This window comes from Talpa europaea (genome assembly GCF_964194135.1).
Source record: "Talpa europaea genome assembly, chromosome: 3".
Lineage (NCBI taxonomy): Eukaryota > Metazoa > Chordata > Mammalia > Eulipotyphla > Talpidae > Talpa > Talpa europaea.
Window position 1 is genome coordinate 104,684,869 of NC_140069.1, and position 25,070 is coordinate 104,709,938.

The 25,070-nt window shown below is 35.2% G+C and overlaps 2 protein-coding genes across 2 annotated transcripts in view; both read left to right on the forward strand.

Moving 5' to 3' along the window:
• Nucleotides 1-25,070, forward strand: part of BBS9 (Bardet-Biedl syndrome 9) — a gene marked incomplete at both ends in the record, with an annotated part of 347,147 nt that overhangs the window by 225,213 nt on the left and 96,864 nt on the right. The gene's annotated exons all lie outside the window — the stretch shown is intronic.
• LOC311168241 (uncharacterized protein C9orf85 homolog) lies at nucleotides 3,111-3,647 on the forward strand (the record flags this gene model as incomplete). The annotated part of the gene is made up of 1 exon (XM_084229611.1): nucleotides 3,111-3,647. Exon 1 carries the CDS (start codon nucleotides 3,171-3,173, stop codon nucleotides 3,645-3,647), a length of 477 nt encoding a protein of 158 aa, XP_084085737.1. The 5' UTR covers nucleotides 3,111-3,170.

The window sequence follows — 25,070 nt, forward strand, 5'->3', positions numbered from 1 at the left end:
TTATGAAGATATTACTTGGAACACTAGTGAAATAAGAGGTCTGGGCCAATCCCAGGCCCGGGGGGCTTGGAGTATCTGCATAAGGAGTAATGGATTTGAAGTCTGTCCAGATTTGCTAAGATTTCTTAAAAGGAGTGGTGTGCCTAGACTTTTCTTGTGTTTTCATTGTTACTGGTCAGAAGATTGAGGCTATGGTGTTTAGCCAAATAACTGATCAATTAACTGACAAACCAAACTGGTTGCTTGGAGTCAAGAAGACCAAAACACAGATGAGGAAAGCCTTCAATGAGGAAAGTCTCCCTTTCCAACCAATTGTGCTGGCGTGTTTGTCTGTTCAGAAGTAAAATTGCAAATGGAGTTTCTGCATTAACTTTTCAACATGGGGATGCCTGTGTCTTGCTCTGTAGATCCAGTTTCAGTTAGAGACGTTGTGAAAGAAAAAACAGTTGTATTGTTTGGAGCAGTGGATGAAATGGGTTCCAAAGTATTTCCTTGTTATAACGATCCTTTCCGGTTCTAAAATTTCTGAGATTCTAGACTGGGAGTTTATACAGTATCTTTGGGAGCCACGACAAGCTTTTACCATTGCCTTTAATCTTTTATTTTTGTTTGAAATAAAGTTAATCAAATTCCTCTACACTGGAACAAACTTCAGCTAGAAAAATGGAGCTATTGCAACCAGATGTAAACAAAGTTAAAATAATGTTTTTCAAGTATTTTAGATGTTTAAGCTATTTTCTTAGCCAAAGCAGAAGAGGCTAATCTATAGAATGAGACCCATTAAACACTATACAAATGTAAAGATGCTTGTTCACTTATGGAAAGCTTAAAATTAAAATTTTAATGTGTCTATAGACACAGGCCTCTCTAAAATTCCGATTTGACATTTATATTTTATGTGGGTATATAAGAACTTTTACCTTTTATTAGATATTTATTATAATTTATTTTTAAAGTAACAGTAAAAATATTACATGAATATTAATAACATTTCCATGAAAAATGATATTTTTCAATATATGTATTTTAAGTTTTTTATTAATGTCATACCATTATTTTATATCCTTGTTTGTTTTTTCACATTATAGGGTTTCTCCTCTCAGATGTGGTCACCATTGTTTTCCCAAAGCAGCCATAGTCCTCCACCATAGTCTATGTGCTCCCAACTTCCCTGCCATTTTCTCTCCTTCCCCCTCCCCTCCTGGAACCCTAGGATCTATGGCCAGCTTTCGAGGGTAGCTTTTTTTTTTTAATTTTATTTTTTATATTCCCCATACAATTGCAACCCCCTTATTTTGACCTCAATCCCTCCTTTCCCTGCCCTCAAGGGTAGCTTTTAAAGTTTGTCTTTGTCTGATCCTTTTTTGGGTTTCTCTATATTCCACATATATAAAACCATCCTCCCTTAAAGTAATGTAATATTTTTCTAGAGATATTTATTGCTTGCTGTTTGTTGTGGTGTGGTAATTTTTTAATTTGCTTCATGCTTTTTTAAATGACAGCTTTGTTGTTCTGCTAAAATTATACTCCATCTATAATATATCCAAAATTATGTAACGCTTCATGAAATTTCACTCTATAAATTTGTCTATTTGCTTTGGCTTACATAATTGCTTAAAAGCCTAAAACATTTGAGAAACATGCCCTTAGCTTTGCTTTTATCTAGAGGCAGATAAATGTATCAGAAAAACTAGGTCAAATAAAATGAAACAAGCTCATGAAAATAAGGGAACTGCTTTTTAGGTAGCCAGGGGATAATGTATAAAGTTAAGAAATGTGGATCATGACATTGAGATTTATTTTCTGCTTTTTCACATACTCTCTGACTCAGTTTCCTCTTCTGTAAAATAGGAATAATAACATTTGTTTCTTCATAGTAGATAGAAAGAGAATAATAAATGTGTGATAAATATGAAACTATGAAACCTTTTACAGTTATGTGTAAAGACATTTTGTAGGGGAATGAGTAATAGTTTTCTTTAAACTTGTTTTCCCCCAGTACTTGTAAAGTTCCAATTGCAAATATGATAACATCTGTTTGATAGTTTTTTTTTCTATATCGGAATATAGGAGGATACATGAATATTTTTCAGATTGTCCTGGTACATTTTAGATATGAAATGCTAGTGAGTTTATTCTATTTTCATATTACACATTTAGTTAAAATTAAAAATTTCAAAGCACATTCACTAGTCTCATTTAATTTTAATTCTCATAATGAGCCCATTATATTGTCATTATATTTTATAAATGAGCAAACTGAGGCATAGGATTGCATTCTTTTTAACTGTTTACTACTATATCTTCCTAGGTGCCACTCATAGTATGTGTTCATTGGTCAGACATTAAAATTTGTTAATTGTTAGATTTTTTTAACTGGCAGAAGCCAGTTCTTTTATAATAGCTAAAGTTCCTGCTTGTTTCTCATTTACTTCATGGCAACTCCATGTGGGGATGGTGATTTATGTTCATTGCCTATAATTTTGTGGAGATAATACTTTGACACCAGAATGACTAAGTCTGTATGAAAAAAATAAGTACAAATGGTTCTAATTTCTTCAACTTTTTCTCATTAATTATTGTATTAAAAGTACTTCATCTTCTTTGGTTATCTTATTTTAAAAAAAGATACAATGAACATTTCATAAATATTAGTTCATTTCAGAACATTCTTATTCCAAAATTACTGGTTTTGAATTATAAATTTTTTTTAGAACCTGTCTTAAGTTTGAGCCTTGGTTATTACTTATTGGCTTTGTGTCCTTGGGCATGTTATTGTCTGTATCTTGGTTTTGTCTTATGTAAAATGGGGTAATAATAACCTCATCTCTTAAGGTTGTTGTGAGGATTAATTGACTTGATAAACATAAAGCACTTACGACAGGACATGGCACATACTGAATACTCAACTTTAGTTGCTATCACTATTATATTCCTGCTTTGTTGCTCATAGTAGTAACTTAAAGAATATCCTTACTAGCAATGGTAATAAATAATGATTTCTTTTCTAACTATACTTGATTTCTAAGTACAATGATTTCTTTTCTAACAATTTCTTTTTCTTAACTATAAACGAAGGTGCTAAATCAAGGAAGATCATTTAGTTAAGAGTAATTATAGTCTCGGCTGAGCGCTTCTCGTCCCGGGGCGAGGAGGTGGTAGTGTCGGCCATGAGCTCCCAGAAGGGGAACGTGGCCCGTTCCCGGCCTCAGAAGCACCAGAACACGTTTAGCTTCAAAAATGACAAGTTTGATAAGAGTGTTCAGACCAAGAAAATGAATGCAAAACTTCATGATGGAGTATGTCAGCACTGCAAAGAAGTTCTTGAATGGCGTGTGAAATATAGCAAATACAAACCATTATCACAGCCTAAAAAATGTGTTAAATGTTTACAAAAGACAGTGAAAGATTCTTATCACATAATGTGTAGACCATGTGCATCTGAACTTGAAGTTTGTGCAAAATGTGGAAAGAAAGAAGACATTGTTATTCCGTTTAATAAAGAACCAGAAAAGACAGAAAATACTGAAAATAACGTACACTTCAACCATAGAAGAAGCTGCAGAGGAAATAAAGAAGAAAGTGATGATGATTTAGATTTTGATATTGATTTAGATGACACAGAAAATGACAATCAAATGGGTTAATATACATATATTAAAAGTCAATATGTAAACATGAAATTCTGAACAAGTTTTCATTGAATGCTTTATGAAAAAATATTCTAAAATCCTTACAAGGCAGAAAAACCTATAGAAAATAGTCACAGTTTATACATGAACATAATAAATTGTGTGTGGTATTTGAATTATATAACTTTCATCCGGAGTTTTCTCACAATAAAGTTTTAAGTGGCATATGCTGTATTTGCCAGTTGAATATTGGGGCATCTTATTGGAACTCACAGGAGTCGTTCAAAAAGAATATACTACCTAACATCAAAGTGAACAAGTTTCAGAATTGATGGTTGTGTAAGAACTATCTCATAAAAATCAGATGACATCATTATTTGCTAGCCTCAAAAATTGCTCATCAGTGGGTAAATTTTGATAGCTTGATCTCAAGAAAAATGCCTGCATGGCAAAAGCTCTTATGTTTGCTTGTTATAAAGCAAAGTTAATTTTTGTATAATAATATTTAACAAGTGTATAGCAGGTTTTCATTGAAAATATTTTTACATACCTGTCACATTTTTTTACCTTTTTGTCTTGTAATCTAAATATACTAGAAAAATACATAAAATATATATGTAGAGTTTAATAAATAAATATAAAGGAAAGCCATACATCTATCACCCAAATGAAGAACTACTCCTAGAGAACACAAATTAGCTGTGTTTGATTTCTGTGCTCCTCCCTACCCCTACCCCCATAAATTTTATACCTAAAGTAGCAAAATGATACAGTGAACTTTCGTATCTTCAGCTAGATTAGGAAGTGGCAGGCACTTGGTTTTGAACTTTATATGAGTAATCTTATACGATGCTTGTTATTCTGTATTTGTTCTTTATGTCAATATTATGAAATTTGTGAGATTGACCATGTCATTGTAATACCATTAATTTGTTCATTTTACATTACTATGTTTTAGTCCATTATATTTACATAGCACCGTTTATTCTAATTTTGATGTACACGAGTTATCTCAATTATTTTTTCTGTTGCAAATAGTATTGCTGTGAGAGTCATTGTAGTTACTTGTACTTCTTGGTACACATCTTGTTTCTTGTAACACATCGTGGTGGCAGAAGTCATTGGTTGTATTTATCTTCAGTTTTACTGTATGTATAATGCCAAACTGTCTTTCTAGAAATATTGTTACCTTCCTCCCTTTGGCAAATGTATGTGCCTTCCAATGCGCTGAATCTTTACCAACACTCAGTATCCTACCTTTTCATTTTTCTCAGTTTGATAAGGGGGTAAATTAATCCCTTTGCCCTATAAATTTGTGTTTTCTTAATTACAAAAAAAAAAAAACAAAAAACAAAACAAAAAAAAAGAGTAATTATAGTCTCGACAAACACCAATTAGCTACTAAGTGGAAAAGTAAGAACTATGACATCAGATTCAAGGTACTTAAAAGTAAACAAGCAAACAAACTAAATTAAAATAAAGAAGAAGAAATGGCAATTAAAGTTAAGGAATAATTTCATAACTAGGAAGAAATGGAACAATGCCATGTGTTGACCAAATGTAAGTCAGAAAGAGCATATAAGTGGAAAGCCCAGTGACCATGAATTTGGCTCAGGAAAGGATATATGCTGCATGCATTCTTAAAGATGGGGATGTGGCTTTATTTTGACTGATGGTTTCTCAGGGAGCATTCCATGCATTATCTCTAGATTGTCTGCTTGTTCAGTTATTTGCATCAACAGAATCCCTCCTTTCATTCTAGTTTGTTTACTAGGACCAGAATGATATGTGGTCTTCTTTTGTAAGGATATTGTCTTCTAGCTCCATTTAGATGCCATTTGACATCCCAGAACCTGTGTTATATTCCCTCTTCGGTGGGGCTAGACAAGATCATTAACAATTCATTTTACTTTTCTATTCCTAATTAACACAAAGAAATCTGTGAGTTCATCTGCATATTTTTTACACTTTGGCTCAATTCTGTGACCCTTTCCTTTATAAATACTCTACAAATATCACTGATCCAGTTGTGCTGTGGAATAAGCCTCTACCGTTGTAATTGTCATTTAGCTGCCCTATTGATATAATGTGTTAATCTTCTGTCCTAGTTTAGAATTTATAATGGAATTTTCCTGCATAAATATAAGGATCTTACTGGAGAAGTGGTTTCGAATGCCAAACTCTTCATTCAGAAGGCATTATCTTCCCTTCTTTCTTCTTATATGTCTTCATTTTAATTGAAATATTGATCATTTATTATAGTGAATGAAGACATATTAATGGTTTCTTTGTGACTTATTACAGGTAACATGAGTGATAGAATTCATTAGCAATTTTTTCCATCTAATTTACATCAAATTATATCAGTGTTATTCCTCTAGAAACTTAATGTAACCTTTAACCATTTCAAGATTTCTTACTTTTTTTGACATCAAGAAATAGCTGTGATTTTATGCTTCTACAGTTTTTTTTCACTGTGAACCACTGTCATCATTTCTATTTTTTTGATCACTTTGAAAATTGTCCTAGACCAGAACTCACCATGTCTAACTTCACATGTTATCCTCCCATATTCATTTCTAAATCAAGGCCCAGCTGCTGGAAACCTGCTGTTTTCTAGTATTTCAATAAGGAAGGGTAATTCAATCAATAGGCTAAAATCCAGGTGATGTTGAATTTAATCTGTTCAAGATATTAAGCTGACTTTCACTCTTGGGGGTTTATTTGCATACATACAAACAAACAATGGAACCCACATTACACATAACATTATATTATCCTTTAGCGGTAGAAATGAAATTGAAAACCATAATTAACAGTGAATAGATATTTGTTGTGCTGAAAGATAATAGATGATGTGGATCTTTTAATGTGCAGAAACTCTAAGAGATTCTGACTAGTCAGGGTACCTGACTACAGGTAAAATAGTGGTGAAGGGAAAATGTGACTTCTATTAATAAGGGGAGGAAATTAAGTGATACAAGAAACCAACTAATCCTTGTCCTGAGATCTAAATATGTAATTACCTCACTGACTTGGCCCAATCCCTGACTGAAGAATACAGTTACCTTGAAAAAGATTTTGTCGGTTACTTTGCTGACAACTGATCCTCACATATAATGCTTGATTTAAACAATCAAGTGATAATTCATTTTTATGGAAAAATGTAACCAAAGAAAAATATGTATGTCCTTTTACTCTGATGTAGAAAGCAGTGGGAGGAAGGAGATAAAAGGAGGAAGTAGTCAGGGCATGGATAAAAACAGGTAAAGTAGGGGAAAGAAAGAAGTCTCTCCTTGCATTAGTGGGAGTGCTGTGACCATAGTGAGTCAAGTCAGGTTGTTTTAAACTGATATATTTTCAATTAAAAAAAAAATAAAAACTACGGTCCAGGACTTTCTGGGAAGCTTGCCCAGAGGCCTTGCAGAGATGCCTGACGTTACAGTCCCATTCAAATGGACATGCTGGTATCAACACAGGAAAGGTGGGCACGAGAAGATAATGGTAAAAAGACAAGGATTCTTGAACATAATTTCCCCGAGGAACTCCTCCTATCTCCATCATGCCACAATCCCCACTTCCTCAGAACCTGGGTGTACAGTTTGCACTAAACTAGCTCTAAAGCCCTCCCCCATGTCCCCAGTATATGTGTTTTTATGTCACTCATGAGTGTTGGCTCTACAACAAAGTCATACTAAAATCTCTTCAAGGGAAATATTAGCCATGTAGAAAGTTTTTAATAAATATTATTAATTAAAAAAACTGATATATTTTCCAGTACATTTTGAGAACTGTTCTAAGGGCACCATTTCACTATTTGTAGTGAAAGCTGAGCTCATTAAATAGTGATAAATGCTTGAATTCTTCACTTGTGATCTGAATTCAGCAACCACTGTTTTGGAGGTTGTATTAATGACTGCTTGTCACAGTGAAATAAGCTGACTATGCATTGGAGAGTAGTGTCAGATTTATCGTTGCTTCTTCCAGGAATTCACTGATAGAATCTGAGGTAGAATAGAGGGACTTGGGAATCTTTTCAAAACCATCTTAGCACAGAGTGGATGAATAGTACAGCTGTACCAAATGGAATGAGATAAAAGACAGACTGCCCTTGTCTGGGATGCCATAAACTGTAACTCATTTGGTTTTTTGCTCCCTTAGCTGTGGTGTGGTCAGTAGAATCAGTTGGTATCTCTGCACATTTATGGATAACAAGATTTTAGATACTTTATTTAAAACTTGCTTTTTCAATCAACATCACTTGTGTTCCACTCAATATCTTTGATATGCACTATGCCAGAAAGTTCTGACTCTTTGTAGAAACAAGGGATATATCATTAACAAATTAAATGAGAGAAATTGATATGATGCAGCTAAGATGCAAAATGAAATGGTTGACAAGGAGGGAAAATATCTGGGGCTAAATGAGCTACAAAAATGTGAAGTCTGTTTGAGACTATTTTTGTAAAACTAAGCAAAGCCAAAAGAATAACTTTTTTTGGACCAGACACCTTACCCCACAACTTAACCAGCTGTTAAAAAAGAATAAAGGAAAGTTGCTTGGTCCTTTGTGGTTCCCAGAAAGCATGTAACCCTGCTTTGTTACTCAAAGTGCTTCAGGGTTTTTTCTTTGCTTCCACTTTTTCTCATTGTGTGCCCTTGAATAAAACAACTGGCTATGTTGTCTTGATTTTCTTAAAATAATATGGTTTTTCTCAAGAGTATATACTTATGAGGATATTTCAGGAGCCTTTTATTTTAATTACCATAACTAGCAGATGTTGATGTGTTAAAATGGATTTGTTCTGAGAAAACCTTTATTGAGCTTGGAACTAGAATGTAAGCTCCTCAAGGGTAGAGGGCGTGTTTTCTTATTCATCTTTGGAACTGAGGACCTAGCACAATGCCTGGGGTCATGGCAAACCCACAAAAGATGCTTGTTTCACTAACCCCTACTGTGGTATTTGCTTTTTCATAATAATATAGAATTACATGATTCCCCTGACTGCTGAAATTCCTATTTATTTTAGAATTAGCGGCCTACATTTTTGCTAACAGCGAACACCAAATCCTTTTCTTTAATAAATAATTTAATAGGTCTTTTAACAAACTATTTCTATAGTAGAAAATCAGGACCTAGGGTTTTTTTTTTTTAGATTTAATTATTTATGCATACAAGAACTGGGGTACAGGCCAGAGGTGTGGGGGGGTGAGAGGATTAACCAGAGACAGAGTAGGGAGCAGAAAAGGAAGACTGACTGAAATACACTGCTGAGGGGAGCTGCGGGCGAGTCAGGAGAGGTCTACCACGCCATGTGGGTAGCTCGTTGGCCGGCCAGGGATTGAACTTGTGCTGTACAGGCTGCTGACAGCTTCACAGTGCTGCGCTTAACCCCTTGCACCACCAGGGAGGCCCAGGACCTAGGCTTTTTATTGTCTAAAAGATATTTCTTTTTATTGACATACAGGTGCTCCCTCATCTCCTAATGCAAATTCCACTTCCCCCCACTTTGTTTTTGTACCACTCCAATTTATTGCTGTCCTGCAGATCATGAGTTTTCCATGAAAATAGCAAGCTTTTCCCTCTATTGATATGAATGATGCTAATGGTCAATGATAAATGCTTGTTTTCAAAGTGTTACCAGCTTTATCTTAGCTGAGTAGGTCTTGGAAGATGTGAAGCCAAGGGAGGCAGAACACAGCAGTGGGAAAAGCCATGGTCTGCATGATAAGTATCTCTGAAGAATTAAGAATTTGCTGTTGGGTTGAAATCACACACAGGCTCACAAAGCAACACATGAATTCAAAAGAATCATTGGAGTAGCTATGCTTCTATGGAGAGCTGGGCAACTAAGTGGACAGAAGGAAACCGATTACAGAGGATAATTTGGGATTGGTGATTTTTAGTAGGTTTTTCAAAAGCGATTATGAATAAAAGTTAGATGAGAAATAGATGGTGATGATTCTTAGAAGAGTCTGTAATGTTATCAGTGTCACTTATTGGTATTGGTTGACATTACCTGAGTATTGTTCATTATCTAATTTTTAGTGTGACATCGTCATGTGTGGAATCATGTGAGATTTTTGAGCTAATATCACTAAAAAGTGTGTTTTTCTTTAGCATCAGTTCAGGTTACTTTTTTTGTTTATTTCAATGGCTAATTATCTTAGTCTTGACTTAGCCAAGCTTCTTTTTTTTTTTTAAAGATTTATTTATTTATTTATTTATTTATACAAGCACTGGGTACAGTCAGAAGCGCGGGAGGGTGAGAGAATTCACCAGAGCCAGAGCAGGGAGCAGAGCAGGCAGAAGGACCGAAGTACACTGCTGAGGGGAGCAGCGGGCGGCAGGAGAGGTCCGCGCGCCATGTGGGACCCTCTTCCGGTGGCCGGGAAGCAGCCGGGGATTGAACTGGAGCTGCAGAGGCTGCGGGCAGCCTCACAACCCAGCGCTCAACCGCTGCGCCACCGGGGAGGCCCAGCCAAGCTTCTTGTTTCTCTCCTTTCATCCTCCTTTTACTTGATTTTTAAATAGACAATCCTGGTGGGACAAGGAAAGAAAGATGGAAATGAGAGTCTTCAATTTATTATAATATTATTACCTATTTGCATATACAGAACTTTGTAGAGAAATTTTAAAAGTGCTGGCCAAAATGAGATATTGGAATTGATTTTGAATTTATCATCAGCAATTTTTTTTTTTTTTCAGCATGAAAGACGGTATGGCTATACAATAGAATCAGAATCATTGTGCTATGAGCTCCAGGAGTGTGGGGTTTGTGAGTTATATCTCTTGTTAGAATAGAGGGCAGCTTAGAGACGCAGAAATCAACTTCCAGGAAATTTAAGGGCGTTCTTGTTAGTAGCTGAGGCAGGACTGGTCCCAGGTCTCCTTACCTTCCATCTGCTGTGCTTTCCACCACACTCCATTGCCAGAGCCAATGGCAGTGCTAGCTGTGTGGAGCCCAACAGCCAAGCTGGAGACTGTACCCAGGGACAGGAAATCGGAGACAGCTGAGAGTGGTTTCTTGCCAAATTTATAAATGTTGGTTGTCAGCAACCCAGAGCTACAGAATCATTTCAGAAATTTTCCAGTTAACATGGAATTTTCAACAGGTCAGCAAAGCTGATTTTATGGGATGCCAGAGTTCTCACAGTTGGTAGAAAAGACTTATAATGGTGGCTCAGGCTGAGGACTTCTATTGAGCTAGATTATCTCAGACCACAAGTGCCTAACATCATCTACCCCCTAGGATTGTTCTCCTATTCATTTCTTTGGGGAAAAACGCATTTTTCCTCTAGTGCCATTGTACTCATAGAGCAATTTCTTGAGAGACATTTACCTATCTCATCTCTGTAGGCTCCAACTGGGAATCTGTGATATAAACTAAAGGCTGAAGGAGTGATTGCTCAATGACTTATGCAGGGAGATTATATTTTTATTCCTTCAGCGGCAATAGGCTTGTTCAAAGTGCTGTAAAAATGTCCAGGTGAGTTTATTAAGTTTAGAGAGAAAAGAAGTAGATGAGGAGCAGATGAGAATCTTGGATAAAGGCCTAGACCTTGATCATGGAAGATTTTATTTATTTTTTGATATTTAGAGTGGATAATAGCAAAGCAAAATTCATAAGGGGGATCATTTTCCAGAAAAAATGTAGCATTGACTTCTTGTGTAATACTTGAGAAAATATCTCCCAGAGAAGGCTCTGGATCTAATTCTTGTAAATGAGCCAAATGTAATAAGTAAGCTTGAATTAGGGTGACCTCGCGAATCTAACAGATGAAGGCATGATGTTAAATAACATGGGGCCTAGCTAGTTAGGATTTTTTTTGGACAGACTGTCCCTAGCAGGTCTAGCATTAGTTAACTGTTTTAGAGGTTCTTTACAAAAGGGATAATTGCAGGATACATTGACAAGCAGAGTTTGTAGTTGATGTTAATGGCATAGTTAATTGTGTGAGCTCTTTGGGCCAAATGGACCTCTTCTTATCCAGCAGCATTAGCCCCATCTTCTTAACCACCCCTGCTTTCCTTTCTGGTGAGTGTATAAACTTAGCTGTTGGTGGAGCTCACCATACAATAAGCATTGTCAACAGCGTCAGTGACCATAACCACGTAGCTATGGCTTTTCCACTTGGCCAAGTATGAATGAAATGATTCATTCCATATCTCTTCTTTATGGTGATTTGATTGGGTATTGTTCTAGTTTCTGGCTCCAAGGGGTTTTGGACTCTACCCCCTGTCTTTAAGATGGACTTCTGGATGGATACTGTGATGGTCCTTTCTCCAACTCTGGGATAAATCCTTCTTTGCATTTGGGAAGACTTTATCATTTATGAAATGGGACAATTCTTGGAATGTGAGTCTTGAAAGATGATGTTTTCCCTTGCTGGGTGAACACTGGGCAATTAATGAAGATACATTTCCAAGGGCAATTAATTTATTTCAAATAATTATATTCATGTTCATTTGCTTTACAAACTTGACAGTTTTCTGATTGCAACATTTTAAAATACAATTTTCTAAATAATATTTTCTAAGTTCTTTGTATTTCTGTTGTAAATTAGTTTCCATAACGTTTTGTCTCTCTTCGATTCTGCTAGAATGTCTGCCTCTCTGTATTTCCATAACACTCTGCAAACTTACATATTATGAATCTTTGTATGTATTTCTCTGTGTATATTTATCATTTTCCCCACCAGATGGAATGCTGCTCAAAGGCAGAAGATCATGTCTTATTTGTTTTTGTGTTTCTACAACCTAGCACAATGCCAAGTCCATTATATTGTATGTACGCTGGGCATATATTCTGTGGAAAATGAGGTTCTTTACACTTTGAAGATTTTAAATACTGACTTAGATTTGGTCCATCACAAATTCAAATTGATTAAAATACAAGTTGGTCTCTTTAGTTGACTTCTTGAAGAAAACGATTTTAAGTTGAATGAGCTTGTGCTATGTGCTCCCTGTGGTAAACCTTTGATTTTATTTCTGCAAATGTGGCCTGTTATTTTAAATTGCTCTGATTGCAATGGAAAAGGAAATAGTTACTCTTCGCTATTGTTGGGGGAAAAATTTAATTTGTTTCAAATCAGAATTGTTTTACTTTAGAGTTTGTATGGATTATGGATCCAAACATACATACACTGAAACATACGCTTAAGGTAATAAAAAACTCCTGTGGTTATTTGGTTTCAGTCTTTTGTTTTTTTTCTTGGCCTCTTATCCAGTCTTTTGGCCTCTTCTTGTTTTATTTTATATCATTACTCATGTAACTCAGTCTTACTTGGAAACATATTTTAACATATGGAAATTAGGTCCTTTTCATCCCTCATTCTTCCTATCTTTGTTGTATTGTTCTTTTCCTTAGCATGGTTGTAAGATGGCTGCTGCAGTTCTGGCTATCACCTCCAGACAATATACTATCTAAAGGAAAAAAAGAGGACATGCCCTTCTGTTTCTCTTCTTAGAAATAAAGAATGCCTTTTTTGTGAGGAAAACATTTTTTTTGTGTGTGAAGGGCTTAAATAGTAAATATTTTAGACTACGTTGTCCATCTGGTCTCTGTTGGAACTATTGACTCTGCTGCTGTAGAAACAATAGACAAAAAAATAAATGAATGAATGTTGTTGGGTTTCAGTAAAACTCAACTGACAGAAACAGGTTGTAGGCCTATGCACCCTTAAATGGCCAACTCTTGGAGCCTTAAACCCGTGACTCTGAAACATTTTCATGTATCAGAATCAACTAGGGCCTTATTAATATATAACATCCCAAGCCAGGTGTCTAATTCAACAGGTTTGGGGTAAGGTTAGGGAATTTGCATTTTAGCAAGTTCTTGTAGATACTGATACTGCTGGCTCAGCACTTTCAAAACCAAAGGATTGGACCAGGATTTCTGAATACATTTTCTTTTCCTGAGCATAGAATCTAATTGCATAATTGAAGAGAGTGTGATAATACTGAGAGGCATACAAATGATTAATTGGTCAACCATTCCATTAAGAAAAGCCTCTTTTAAAGGTATGTTTGGTTCTTATGGAATGTTATTCATGCACCATCTACAAAAGAGTCAGAGTTATGTTTTTAAAATTTTTTGACCTTTCAAAAGGAAAAAAAGTATTAACAAACAAGAAATTTACTTTCTATTTTATATTGTTAAAATATGAAAAAACCTGTTTTTGGTGAATCTATGGGCCTTTTGCTTAGTAAGTCTTTACATCTTGAATATCACTTGGACTAGTTCTTTGACTAAGTAACAAAAACATGGCAGGAAGCTGTGTGGTTACTGAACCATTGCTCACCCATGCAGCTCTGCTCTGTGTTTAGAGGGTTGCTGGCTGCATCTATCAGGTTATATTTCAGCTGGAGCACTGGTGGGAGACTTCAGGCAACAGGAATTTTGATGTCAATGTTCTTCTACATCCTCATCTGCTTTGGACAATGCCACTAGTGGCTGTATTTGCTCCAGAGCTCTAGTTCCTTCTGAACAAGCCTGTCATTGTTCTGTCTGGCGATCCTGCACTCTGATATTTCTTTTCCCTTGATCCCTCCACTCTATGAGGTGATAGTAGCCTTCTCCTCTTGCTACTCTGTAGGTTACCTCACTACCCACCCTCTATCTGGCTTATTAGCTCCTCTATACCTATAAAACAGCATATCAAAATCCTTGAGTTGTAAATATTCCAAATAGTTTCTGTTTTCTTGATTAAACCCATACAGATCAAAGTTCAACCATAACTGTCTTATTATACAAACCTGTAAATTTTATATCTGACCTTGAGATTTTGTTTTTTCCCCAAATGAATTACAACTAAATTACCTATTGGAATTATCAGTAAGAAGCCATATTTTAATGTGCAGTGTTGATAGCTGTTAGTTTCAGATTCTTATAAATGGAAAAGTTAATTAATTATTTCACAAGGGACACATTATAGCCTAGAGACAAAGAACACTTTCTGAAGTTGAGTTTCCCAGGTTCAAGTGGGCCCTTCCACTTATTAGCACAGTGACTTTAAAGCAAATGATTTAACTTCTCAGTATCTTGGTTTTCTCATCCATTGTTGTTGATAATAATGCAACAGAAACTGTTTGGAGGTTTTAGTGAGTAATACACCAAAAACATTTTGAGAAGTGCTTGGCATAGCATCCAATGTATTTTAACCATCATTATCTTTATTATTAAACATTTTGAGAAGTGCTTGGCAAGCATCCAATGTATTTTAACCATCATTATCTTTATTATTGTTAGACTCATCCTAATCATAGTGATTATTAGCCTGTCACTATGGTTAAAAATATATATATATATAGGGCCTAAAAATAAGTTTCTACATGGAATAAGGATGAACAGATACAGCAAAAAGAAAAAGAAAAATACCAGATGGTGTCACTCATAGCAGGAATTTAGAAAATCTAAATAAGGGATCAGGAAAAAGACTAATTGTAATAAAGTAAAAATCAAAATCAACAGGTAACTATAAACCAGAGACACACTACAGGGTGGAGAAGGGAGTAGGATCAAAACAAGAGGGGTGGTGGGAATTTTATGGGGACGATAACCAAGATGAAAATGCATACATTGTACAAAAATGAACAATAATGTAAAAAATATATAAAATAAAAAAGGAAGAGTCCATTTGAATATACATTCCCTGAAATGCCTTTTTTAAATTTTCCCTTCTAATTTGTTTACCATGAGTATGTCTGTCTGCTTTGAAGTATATATAAACTAACACATATACTCACACCTTAGTATTTCACAATAGGGGTCATTACTTAAAAAAAAAAACTTTTTGTGAATGTCAGGACTTAATTTTAAGAATAAGGAAAGATTCTCATAATTACATGGGTTTTAAATTGGCCAGTGGCAGGTGCTGGTTTAGTCTGCCTGTTCTGGTATTCCTAGTGTCCTTCCTCAAGCCAACCTATGAAGCTGCCCACAGCCTCTGTAGCAAGAGTTTGATCCCCAGCTGGCCAGGGAGCAACCCACATGGCGCAGCAGACCTCTCCTGTCTGGCCTGTTGCTCCCCTCAGCAGTGTGCTTCCGTAAATCTACCTGTTCTGTTCCGCACTGTGTCTCTGGTGAATCCTCTCAACCCCCATGCTTCTGGCCTGTACCCCAGCTCTTATATGCATGGATAGATGAATCTTTAAAAAAAATAAAAGAGCATAAGCAAATTCATTAAAGTTTATATGGTGACCATTTGTTGTATAAGGTTGTGTTGTGTTTTGCTTTTGTTTGTTTGTATTTTGGAAGAAAAGAAAAATCTGAGAGAAATGAGAAAAAAATACAAAGAAATGATTAATCATGACTTGTTAATTATTAAAACGGTTTGTAAAAGTCAAAAGGTGTCTCTATTTCACATTTTGACTTTTCTTGTGGGTCTCAGTACAGTTCACTCATTCATTAGCCCTAAATTTCTTGGAGGAGATCCAAGAAGGTAGAAACATTTGGTATGAGATCTGGAAATATATTTTGTCACTTGTATTCTGCTATGTTCCTAAAAATAGCTTGGGTTGCCTTTTAGATTTGTTGAGTAAGTTGCCCTCAAATAAAATGGTACTAAGAACAAAGGGAGAAAAATAACATTTACTTCATATATTTACATGTGTACTTATTAGTTATAATTTTTATCATTAATTGCGATTGTGTAAATTTAGAGTGACACATTATCATTGGGATTCCTTTTATAGCTGAAGATCATCCCAGAAAGTTGGAGTTGGATGCTGAAGCGTGTGACATAAAGGGTCTATAAAACCCCACCTGCCTTAAAATTCCTTATTATTCTATCTTCATATGCTTACAGTTTTTATCATTAAAGTTATTTATCTTATTTCAACACTTGTCTTGGAAAGTCCTTGTAACATGATTGCCTGGGGAATGTATCACAAAAAATTCCTGAGAACACATTTGCCCACATTAGTTCAAGTGGACTGGCCTGGTATTCTTAATCAGTTAGTTAGCTGTGACATCTGTCAACAGTTGAAGATTGGTAACTCAGATACATCAGGGTGAATTGGGTCAGTGAGGCCTGATGACATGGAGTGGAGAGGAGAGATTCTCAAAGAAAGCTTTGTGAGGAGTCAGGGCATTTAACTGAAGGAAATCATATGTCTCTTGCAGCAAGGCAGCAGGTAGATTTTCTTGCCTCTGTTAGAAATTCCAGATCTGTGAAATAATAATGGATGTGGGCCATTAAATAAGATGGAGGTGATGAAAGGGGAATATTAAAATTATACTTGTGAACTTTTTTTTGAGGTCAGAGACTCCAATGGGACTCTTGAAAGCTCTGGGCTTTTTCCTCCAGAAAAATACATTAAAAACACCCAAAATGTTGTAATTTATTGATCCTTGAAGTCCATTTTTGGGCCTAGGTTACAAACCTCTAGGCTAAGGAAAAAGATAAGATTATTAGGAACATGCTAGTGTTTATAATTTTATTATTCTTTGGGAAGCAGTTGGGAGCCACTGTAGTTTTCTGCTTGTGGATTGGCATAACCACAGTAATTTTTATATTTCTTATGGAGTACTTACAGAATTCTACTTCTGCAGAACATAGTCATTGATACAGGTACAATAGAGTTTGAGCTGTTAAATTGAAAAAGAGTAAGAATTTTACATTTTTATCAAGGGAAACACAAAAATGCATATTGAAAATAATCTTATTTCAGAATAAAAGGTATTTATATCAGAAGCTTTTACCTAGTCAAAACAGCCTGGGAGATTTTCAGAATTTTTTTACTTTCAAATTTTATTGTCTATGTAACTGTATAATGTAGGGAGCACAACTTCATGCTTCTATCAGTGCACATGCCCCACTCACCCCCCACCAAATTTCCATGTCAACCCTATTACCTTCCCTTCCTGACTTTGTCCTTTCCTCCAGCCCCCATAGACCTGATGTAGGACTCTTGTATGCATAATATATGAGGGTCATGCTGTTTTAAAAAGTCCAACTTGTCATTCTGTGTCTTTTAATTAATGCATTCAAACTATTCATGCTTAAGAGTGATTATTGACATGTGTGACTTATTTACTTTCTTTCATATTTTGATTGTTTTGTCTTTTTGTTGTCTCTCTTTCAATGTGTTTCTGTTTTTTTACTTGAATGGCTTTCCCTGGTACTTCTCTTTGTTTTATCATTTCTTCTTCCAAGAATCTCTCTTCTAGGTTTTTATTTTATGGTTACATAAATATATCAAAATTTACTTATAAAAATCCTTTTTGTGCTAGTATCAATTTGTTATTATTTGATTACACACATTTTGTTCTTTTCTTCTTCAACTTTAATGTTTTATTGTTGTCTGAGTCATTCATATTTATACTTCTAATTCAACATTGCTATTTATCAACTTGCTCATGATGTACTTTTTTTTTTCTTTTCATCTAGAAGAACTCCTTTCAACATTTCTTGTAGTACAGTTGTGAATTAAATATGTTGAAGTTCTGAGCAGTTGTCATTATTAATGACAAAGTTGGGAGGGATAGGTACTCTGGAGGTTGGGACACTTCTCACTGAAAAAGTGGTATACAAGTTATTATTTTGAACCATTGTATAAATACATCAGGAATAGCTGGAGTAGTAATCAATAATGAACTAGAAGAAGAATTAATAATGAATGAAGCAAAAGTTGAAGTAACCTGAAGATGGTACTAAATTGTGATTTTTCTGCACTGAATTCAGCATTTGTTAAATTGAAGTATAATTGACATATAACATTATATTAATTTCAGGTGTGCACCATAATGAGTTCATATTTGTATATACTGTGAAATAATCACTATAATATGTCTAGTTAATACGACATGCATGCATAGTTACAAATGGTTTTTATTATGAGAACCTTTAAGATTTACTCTTTTATCAACTTTCAGATATACAATACAGTATAATTAATTGTAGTCTCCATGCTGTGATTTATATCTCCATGTCTTAATTTGTTTTATAACTGGTAGTTTGTACCTTTTAACCCTCTTTAGACATTTTGCCCATTCTTCCACTCTTCTTTGATAAACACCAATATATTTTTTGTATCTATGGGCTTGGTTGACATTAACTTTTTTTTTAGATTCTAGATATAAGTGAAATCAAGAGGTATTTATATTTCTGTCTGACTTATTTCACTTAGATAATGCCTTCCAAGTCTATCTATATTGTCACAAATGGCAAGATTTTGTTCCTCTTATTGCTGTATAATGGTTCTCTGTGTGTGAGTGTGTCACATTTGCATTATCCATTTATCCATCAATGGACGCATAGGTTGTTTCCATATCTTGGCTGTTGAATACCGCTGTGAACATGGGGATACATATCTCCTCTCACTAGTCTTTAAAAGACAAATATTTTTAAGATTTTTATAAGTCTTGAACACAACAGGCAATTATTTTAGAGACTCAGATAAGAGTTAAGAGAAATGGAGAAACTTCCAGTTAAATTCTGGTGCTTACTGAGTGACAGAGGGAGGGTCTTCCTGTTGGTTAACACCATGTTGGTTTGGACAGGAAAAAAAGTTCTATGATTGTTGCTGTATGCCTTTTTAGGATTGGTTCTTTGGTTTTAACTCTTTTTTCTTTTCAAAACCAGATTGTAAAAGAGTTTTTAAAATCTGTGTTGAACTATTTTTCAGTTCTAACTAATAAACTAGATGAAATGCCATGAATGATGCCTTAAAATAGAAAATGCAGTTGTATAATTGAAATAAAAAGGGATATCCTGGAAATAATATGTTTAGTAGTAAATTTTAGAGCTTCTAATCATACTGGTCTTTTCCCGCCCCTAATTACTAATTTTAGCAAATGTTTCTTTCAATTTAAGAGTTAGTCTTAAATTTGTCTGCTGAAACTATGTTAGAAACCACTTTATTTCCAGTTCAGTTGAAATTATATGGTATTAAATCTGTATCGTTCCAGGTTCTATAGACTTTGGCAGCAATGTTGGAATTGAAAGCATTAGTGCTTCAGTAACTTTTAGACATTAAGGCCCACTTGTTTGGGCCATATGCACTTTACCATTTTTGTTTCTGGACTACTCTGGAATGGAAAAGGAAAAGGGATTTATTCTGTTTCTTTGGACATAGTCATAGTATTTATCCCTATTTTAAGGGTGGATTAGTAAACCGGATTCTGGATAGAAATCAAAAAAGGAATAGTTTTACAGTTTAATCTCATAGCTTTTGTAAGAAATAAATTCTAAATGAAAAATACTTTTTTAAATTAATTTTTTATTTTTTACATCATTGTTCATTTTAAAACAATATTTGCTTACCCCCTCCCTCAGGTGTAGTCACCATAGAATTTCCTTCACCAATGCACGCATGCACCATCACCTCAGTCCCCTGTGCTCCTCCCTCCCTCTGATCCCTCTCCCTCCTCCTCCCCTGCAGTATGTCTCGATTTATAATTGTCCATTTTTGCTTTGTTGTGTTTTGTACTGTTATTTTTTTTTTACACTGATTTCTTATTTGGTTCCCCTACATTCCTGCTATAAGTGAGACCATCCGATATTTTTCTTTTTCCTTCTGGCTTATTTCACTGAGCATAATTCCTTCTAGATCCATATATGTTGCGGTGAATAGCATGAGTTTATCTTTTTTGATTGCTGAATAATATTCCATTGTGTATATATGCCACATCGTTAGATCCAGTCATCTATTTTTTGGCATTTGGGTTGTTTCCAGTTTTTACCTACTGTAAATAGTGCTGCAATAAACATAGGAGTGCAGGTGTTCTTTTGAATCAATGTGTTTGTGTCCTTTGAGTAGATCCCCAGGAGTGGATTTGCCGGGTTGTATGGTAGCTCCATTTTTAGTAGACTGAGGAACCCCCATACAGCTTTCCATAGTGGCTGGACCAGTTTGCACTCCTACCAGCAGTGCAGAAGAGTTCCTTTTCACTACATCCTCGCCAACATTTGTTGTTGCTTGTTTTTTTGATATGTGCCATTCTTACTGGAGTAAGGTGGTATCTCTTTTTTTTTTTTTTTTTTTTTTTAATTTTTTTTTTTTTCTTTTATAGAGGCATGTTTTATTTATTTATTTGTTTGTTTGTTCGTTTGTTTCGTTTATACATGCACTGGGTACAGTCAGAAGCGCGGGAGGGTGAGAGAATTCACCAGAGCCAGAGCAGGGAGCAGAGCAGGCAGAAGGACCGAAGTACACTGCTGAGGGGAGCAGCGGGCGGCAGGAGAGGTCTGCGCACCATGTGGGACCCTCCTCTGGTGGCCGGGGAGCAGCCGGGAATCGAACCGGCGCTGCAGAGGCTGCGGGCAGCTTCGCAACCCAGCGCTCAACCACTGCGCCACCGGGGAGGCCCAAGGTGGTATCTCAATGTGGTTTTGATTAGCATTTCCCTGATTATAAGGGATGTTGAACATTTTTTATATGCCTGTCGGCCATTTGCATTTCCTCTTTGGAGAAATGTCTTTTAAGTTCTGTCCATTTCTTGACTGGATTGTTTACTTTGTTTTTGTTGAGTCGTGTGAGTTTTTTGTATATCTTTGTGATCAGTCCCTTATCAGTTATATGGAGTGCAAAGATTTTGAAAAATAAACACTTTTATTTTCTTCTGGGAAATAGCTTAACTTAAAACCAGTAGCTTGTCTTACAATAATTTGGTTCTTGACCTTGAGGAGAAAATCATTATACTCTTATTAAGACAAGCAGTTACCCTCCATGCTAACTTGACCAAATGTGAAAAGATTACACTACTTTCTTGGCCTGGGGAATCAACAAGTCCAAATATTTGTAGCACTTACTATGTCCTTCAGTAATTGAATTTTCCAGAACTTTCTTTTGCTAACTATAACTTTGGCTTTTTCACATGGTTTTCTCCATTAGACTATGAAATTATGGTGTCATTGGTCTGTGGAAATATAAATTCTGACATCTATAACTTCATTGGTGTGTGTGTGTGTGTGTGTGTGTGTATCTTGCCTGAATCACCTCAGTCTTTGACGGAACTAATATAATTTAGATTCTGCAACCTCCAATGATTTTTCTTAACAACTGTGGTCTTCATATTTTAACTTCATCAAGATAATTTTAAGGAATCACTTTGAAGTTTAGCACTGAATTCAGTACTAAGTGATATTTTCCATGGTTTAATAGATGTTAATTTGATCTCAACAAACTTTTGCTGAGTATCACCTTTAAGCTTTCAAAGATAAGAGCCTTATTTTAAAAGTAAGGAGTCAGGCATATAGTAAGTGATCAACAAATATTTGGCAATAATATTAAAGTGATATGGGAAAAAGCTCTGAAATGAGTTTTACTGAACTAAGACCTAAATATTTGTTAATGTTAACTGAGCTAATTTGGGACTTTTTTCCCCCTTGTGCTCAGGTTGCCTAGCTGAAGTACCCAGAAAAATAGTTTAAATCAAAATAGATTTCTCAACAATCCCTAAACAGTCTGGATGGAAATACATATAAGATAGCCTTACATTGCTAGACATGGGCCACAGTTTGACTTCTCTTTAGTTAGTACAAATTTGAAATGATAACTATTGAAAAATATTTTTAATATTTTAAAGAAACTGAAGGCACTTGTAGTTTTGTTAGCGTGTGAATGGTGAACATATATGAAATATCATATAACATTCAGGATAGATTTCTATGAATGAAAATAACCACTTGAAATTCTCATATTAACAAACTTTTGAAAAAACCATCATAGAAATCTTTGTTGGTATATATTCTTAGTTTAGATTTTTTCTTCCTGAAAAAAATTATATTTGATTGGTACAAGAGTAAACTAGTAGAAGATTGGCTGATAGATTTGCCCCTTATCCCTCCTCTTTCTTTAAAAAAAAATGAATGTAATGCAAACTCTGTTGCTGAAATCAACTCTGAGTTTTTTTTTTTTCAGTAAATAAAAGGCAAACTTGGATATTTAATCCTTTATCAAAATGGTGTTGAGCAAGGCCTTCATGTTGCTCCTATCTCTGTTCAGCAATAGCTGTTTGAAAGCAGAGAAACTGTAACTATTCTGAACATGGCTAAACTAAGATGTGACTGGTCAGCTTATCATTCTTATATTCCTGCCAAAATAGATTTCTGATGTCCTGGAAGTTTTGTGGTGAGTAGTTCCCCAATAATCTGTATAATCTTTCATAATATTGTTTTTAATCATCATATCATTATTTTCTGAACATTGTTAAACCTTAATTTTCTAAGGTGTTCTTAGGAGAATTAAAATGATGGCTGCAGGATAAAACTCTAGAGAGATGAAACAGAATTGTTCCTTGAGGCTTTACAAGCTAAACTATAATCTTTCCCATCATGCATGCCTGAAAGTGCCAAGATTGCATTCTAACCCCAGATTTAAAATTTTTTCGCTGGATGATTGGTGTGATAGCTGTTATTTTATCCCAGTTCAACTTGTTATCACATTTTTGGACATTAATACCAAGAATTTAAACAAAAAGTGGCTATGTGAATCAGTACTGATGTGATGATAAACCTTTCCTTTTGTTATTCTCTGGAAATAGATTCAGATTTCTGGTAAATGGACTCATTGGAGTATTCATATTTAAACTGTGACACCTGTTTGATTTAGTTAGGTAAACTAGGCAGTGAGTTATTTTTATAACTAGTTTCTAACCCATACCTCTCTCAGCAGATACAATCTTCTTCATGTAGTCTTATTTTATGGTACTTATAAGAAAGAAAAAAAATGCGTTGGGTTTAGAAGGATCTCATATCCGATCAAATGCAAACTTGGATGTTTCAAGAAAGCATCTCATTTTAATATATACCACATTTTCTTGTTTGTGTTTGTTGATTCTCCCCCTTTTTATTCTTTCTTGCTTAGGCAAAAAAATGTTTTCTGCATTTTTGTTTGTTTGTTTTTGCTCGTGTATTTTGTCACAGAAACTTCAAATTATAACATTAATAGCAGGATTGAAACCATCACGGATCCTTCTCACTTTTATTTACTTTTAACATATATCAGAAAGTGTTCATAGGTATCTACTATCTTCTGGCTAGTTTTATAGTTCAAGATCATTTTGAAAATAGTTTTTATAAGTTATTTTTGTAACTGGTAAATTGTCACTATCTCAAAAATTTTATTGGTCTTACCTGTCCTTATGCCCCCGCCCCACACCCCAGTTCAGTCCTTCACTGAGCTACATTTCTTCTTCCATTAAGGTCAGTATCCCACTTAACTCCCAGTGGATGTTCAATTGATATTTGCTGAATAGATTGAAAAAACATTTTATTTTATATTAGGGTAAATCAATCTTAGTTTCTATTCACAAAAAATATACTTTATAACCTGAAAATGCATAGTTTTTTCTTTTTTTTTTCTTTTTTTCCCTTTCCTTTTATTTATTTATTTATACAAGATCCGGGATACAGACCAGATGTGCAGGAGGGTGAGAGGATTCACCAGAGACAGAGCGGGGAACAGAACAGGCAGACTGATTAAAATACACTGATGAGGGGAGCAGCCAGGGGGAGACAGGAGAGGTCTGCTTCGCCATGTGCGACCCTCGCTGGCTGCTGGGATCGAACTGGCGCTGCAGAGGCTGCAGACAGCTTCACTGTGCGGCGCTCAACCGCCTGTGCCACCAGGGGAGGCCCTGCATAGTTTTTTTTAAAATTGAAATCACAGAAAACCAGAATTAAATTTTAAAAGATAAAATTCAGAAGTGAATTTTCTAACTCCAGAGAACTGTAGTTCTGTAGAAGTTGTATGTGCAAGGAAGGAGCATGGTCGTTGTGGCTGGGTGTGCCTGGGTTTGCATCTGACTGTGTGTTTGGAGGCAGTCTCTTAGAAATTTCCAGGCCTTTGTTTCACTATGGTCAAGGTGAGTTTAGTAGCTACAGTGTACTTTTGTTGTGGACATCAACTATGTGCAAATAAGAGATGGTTCCCTACAAGCCAGGGAGTGGTCTTAGAACAGTTATTTTCTGGAAACTGTATAAACACTCTGGCATTGGGAAGTGTAATTCTAAGCAAAAGTAAATTTAATGGATTCCAAGATATTAATTTTGAAATTCAGTATTTATTTGATCCTGTTTGAAGATAAAAAGTAAAAATAGCATGTTAAATGAACACAGAGATGATAAGACACATACTGATTTGAAAAACATTAAAATGAGTGTCTTTGGGATGGGTATGGGGAGCTACTGCACAAATAAAATGTGTTACAGAATTGAGAAAATGTGCTTTGCTGAGCCTCCAACTGATATGCTACGTACTAGCTCTACTTTTGGGAGAAACTTATAATAGTAATATTAAGCCCCTATGCTGTCTTTCTTGGATATACCAGTTATGATTTACTTCTGCTCAACTGAATAATTATTAATTCCCATACTAGCTTTTGGGGACCCCATAGTAAAGGAGTAACTACCTTCACATAGGAGAAGACAGAGTGACTACCTTCACATAGCTTAAAAATATGGAATGGGTAATTCTAAATGTGGTGGGTA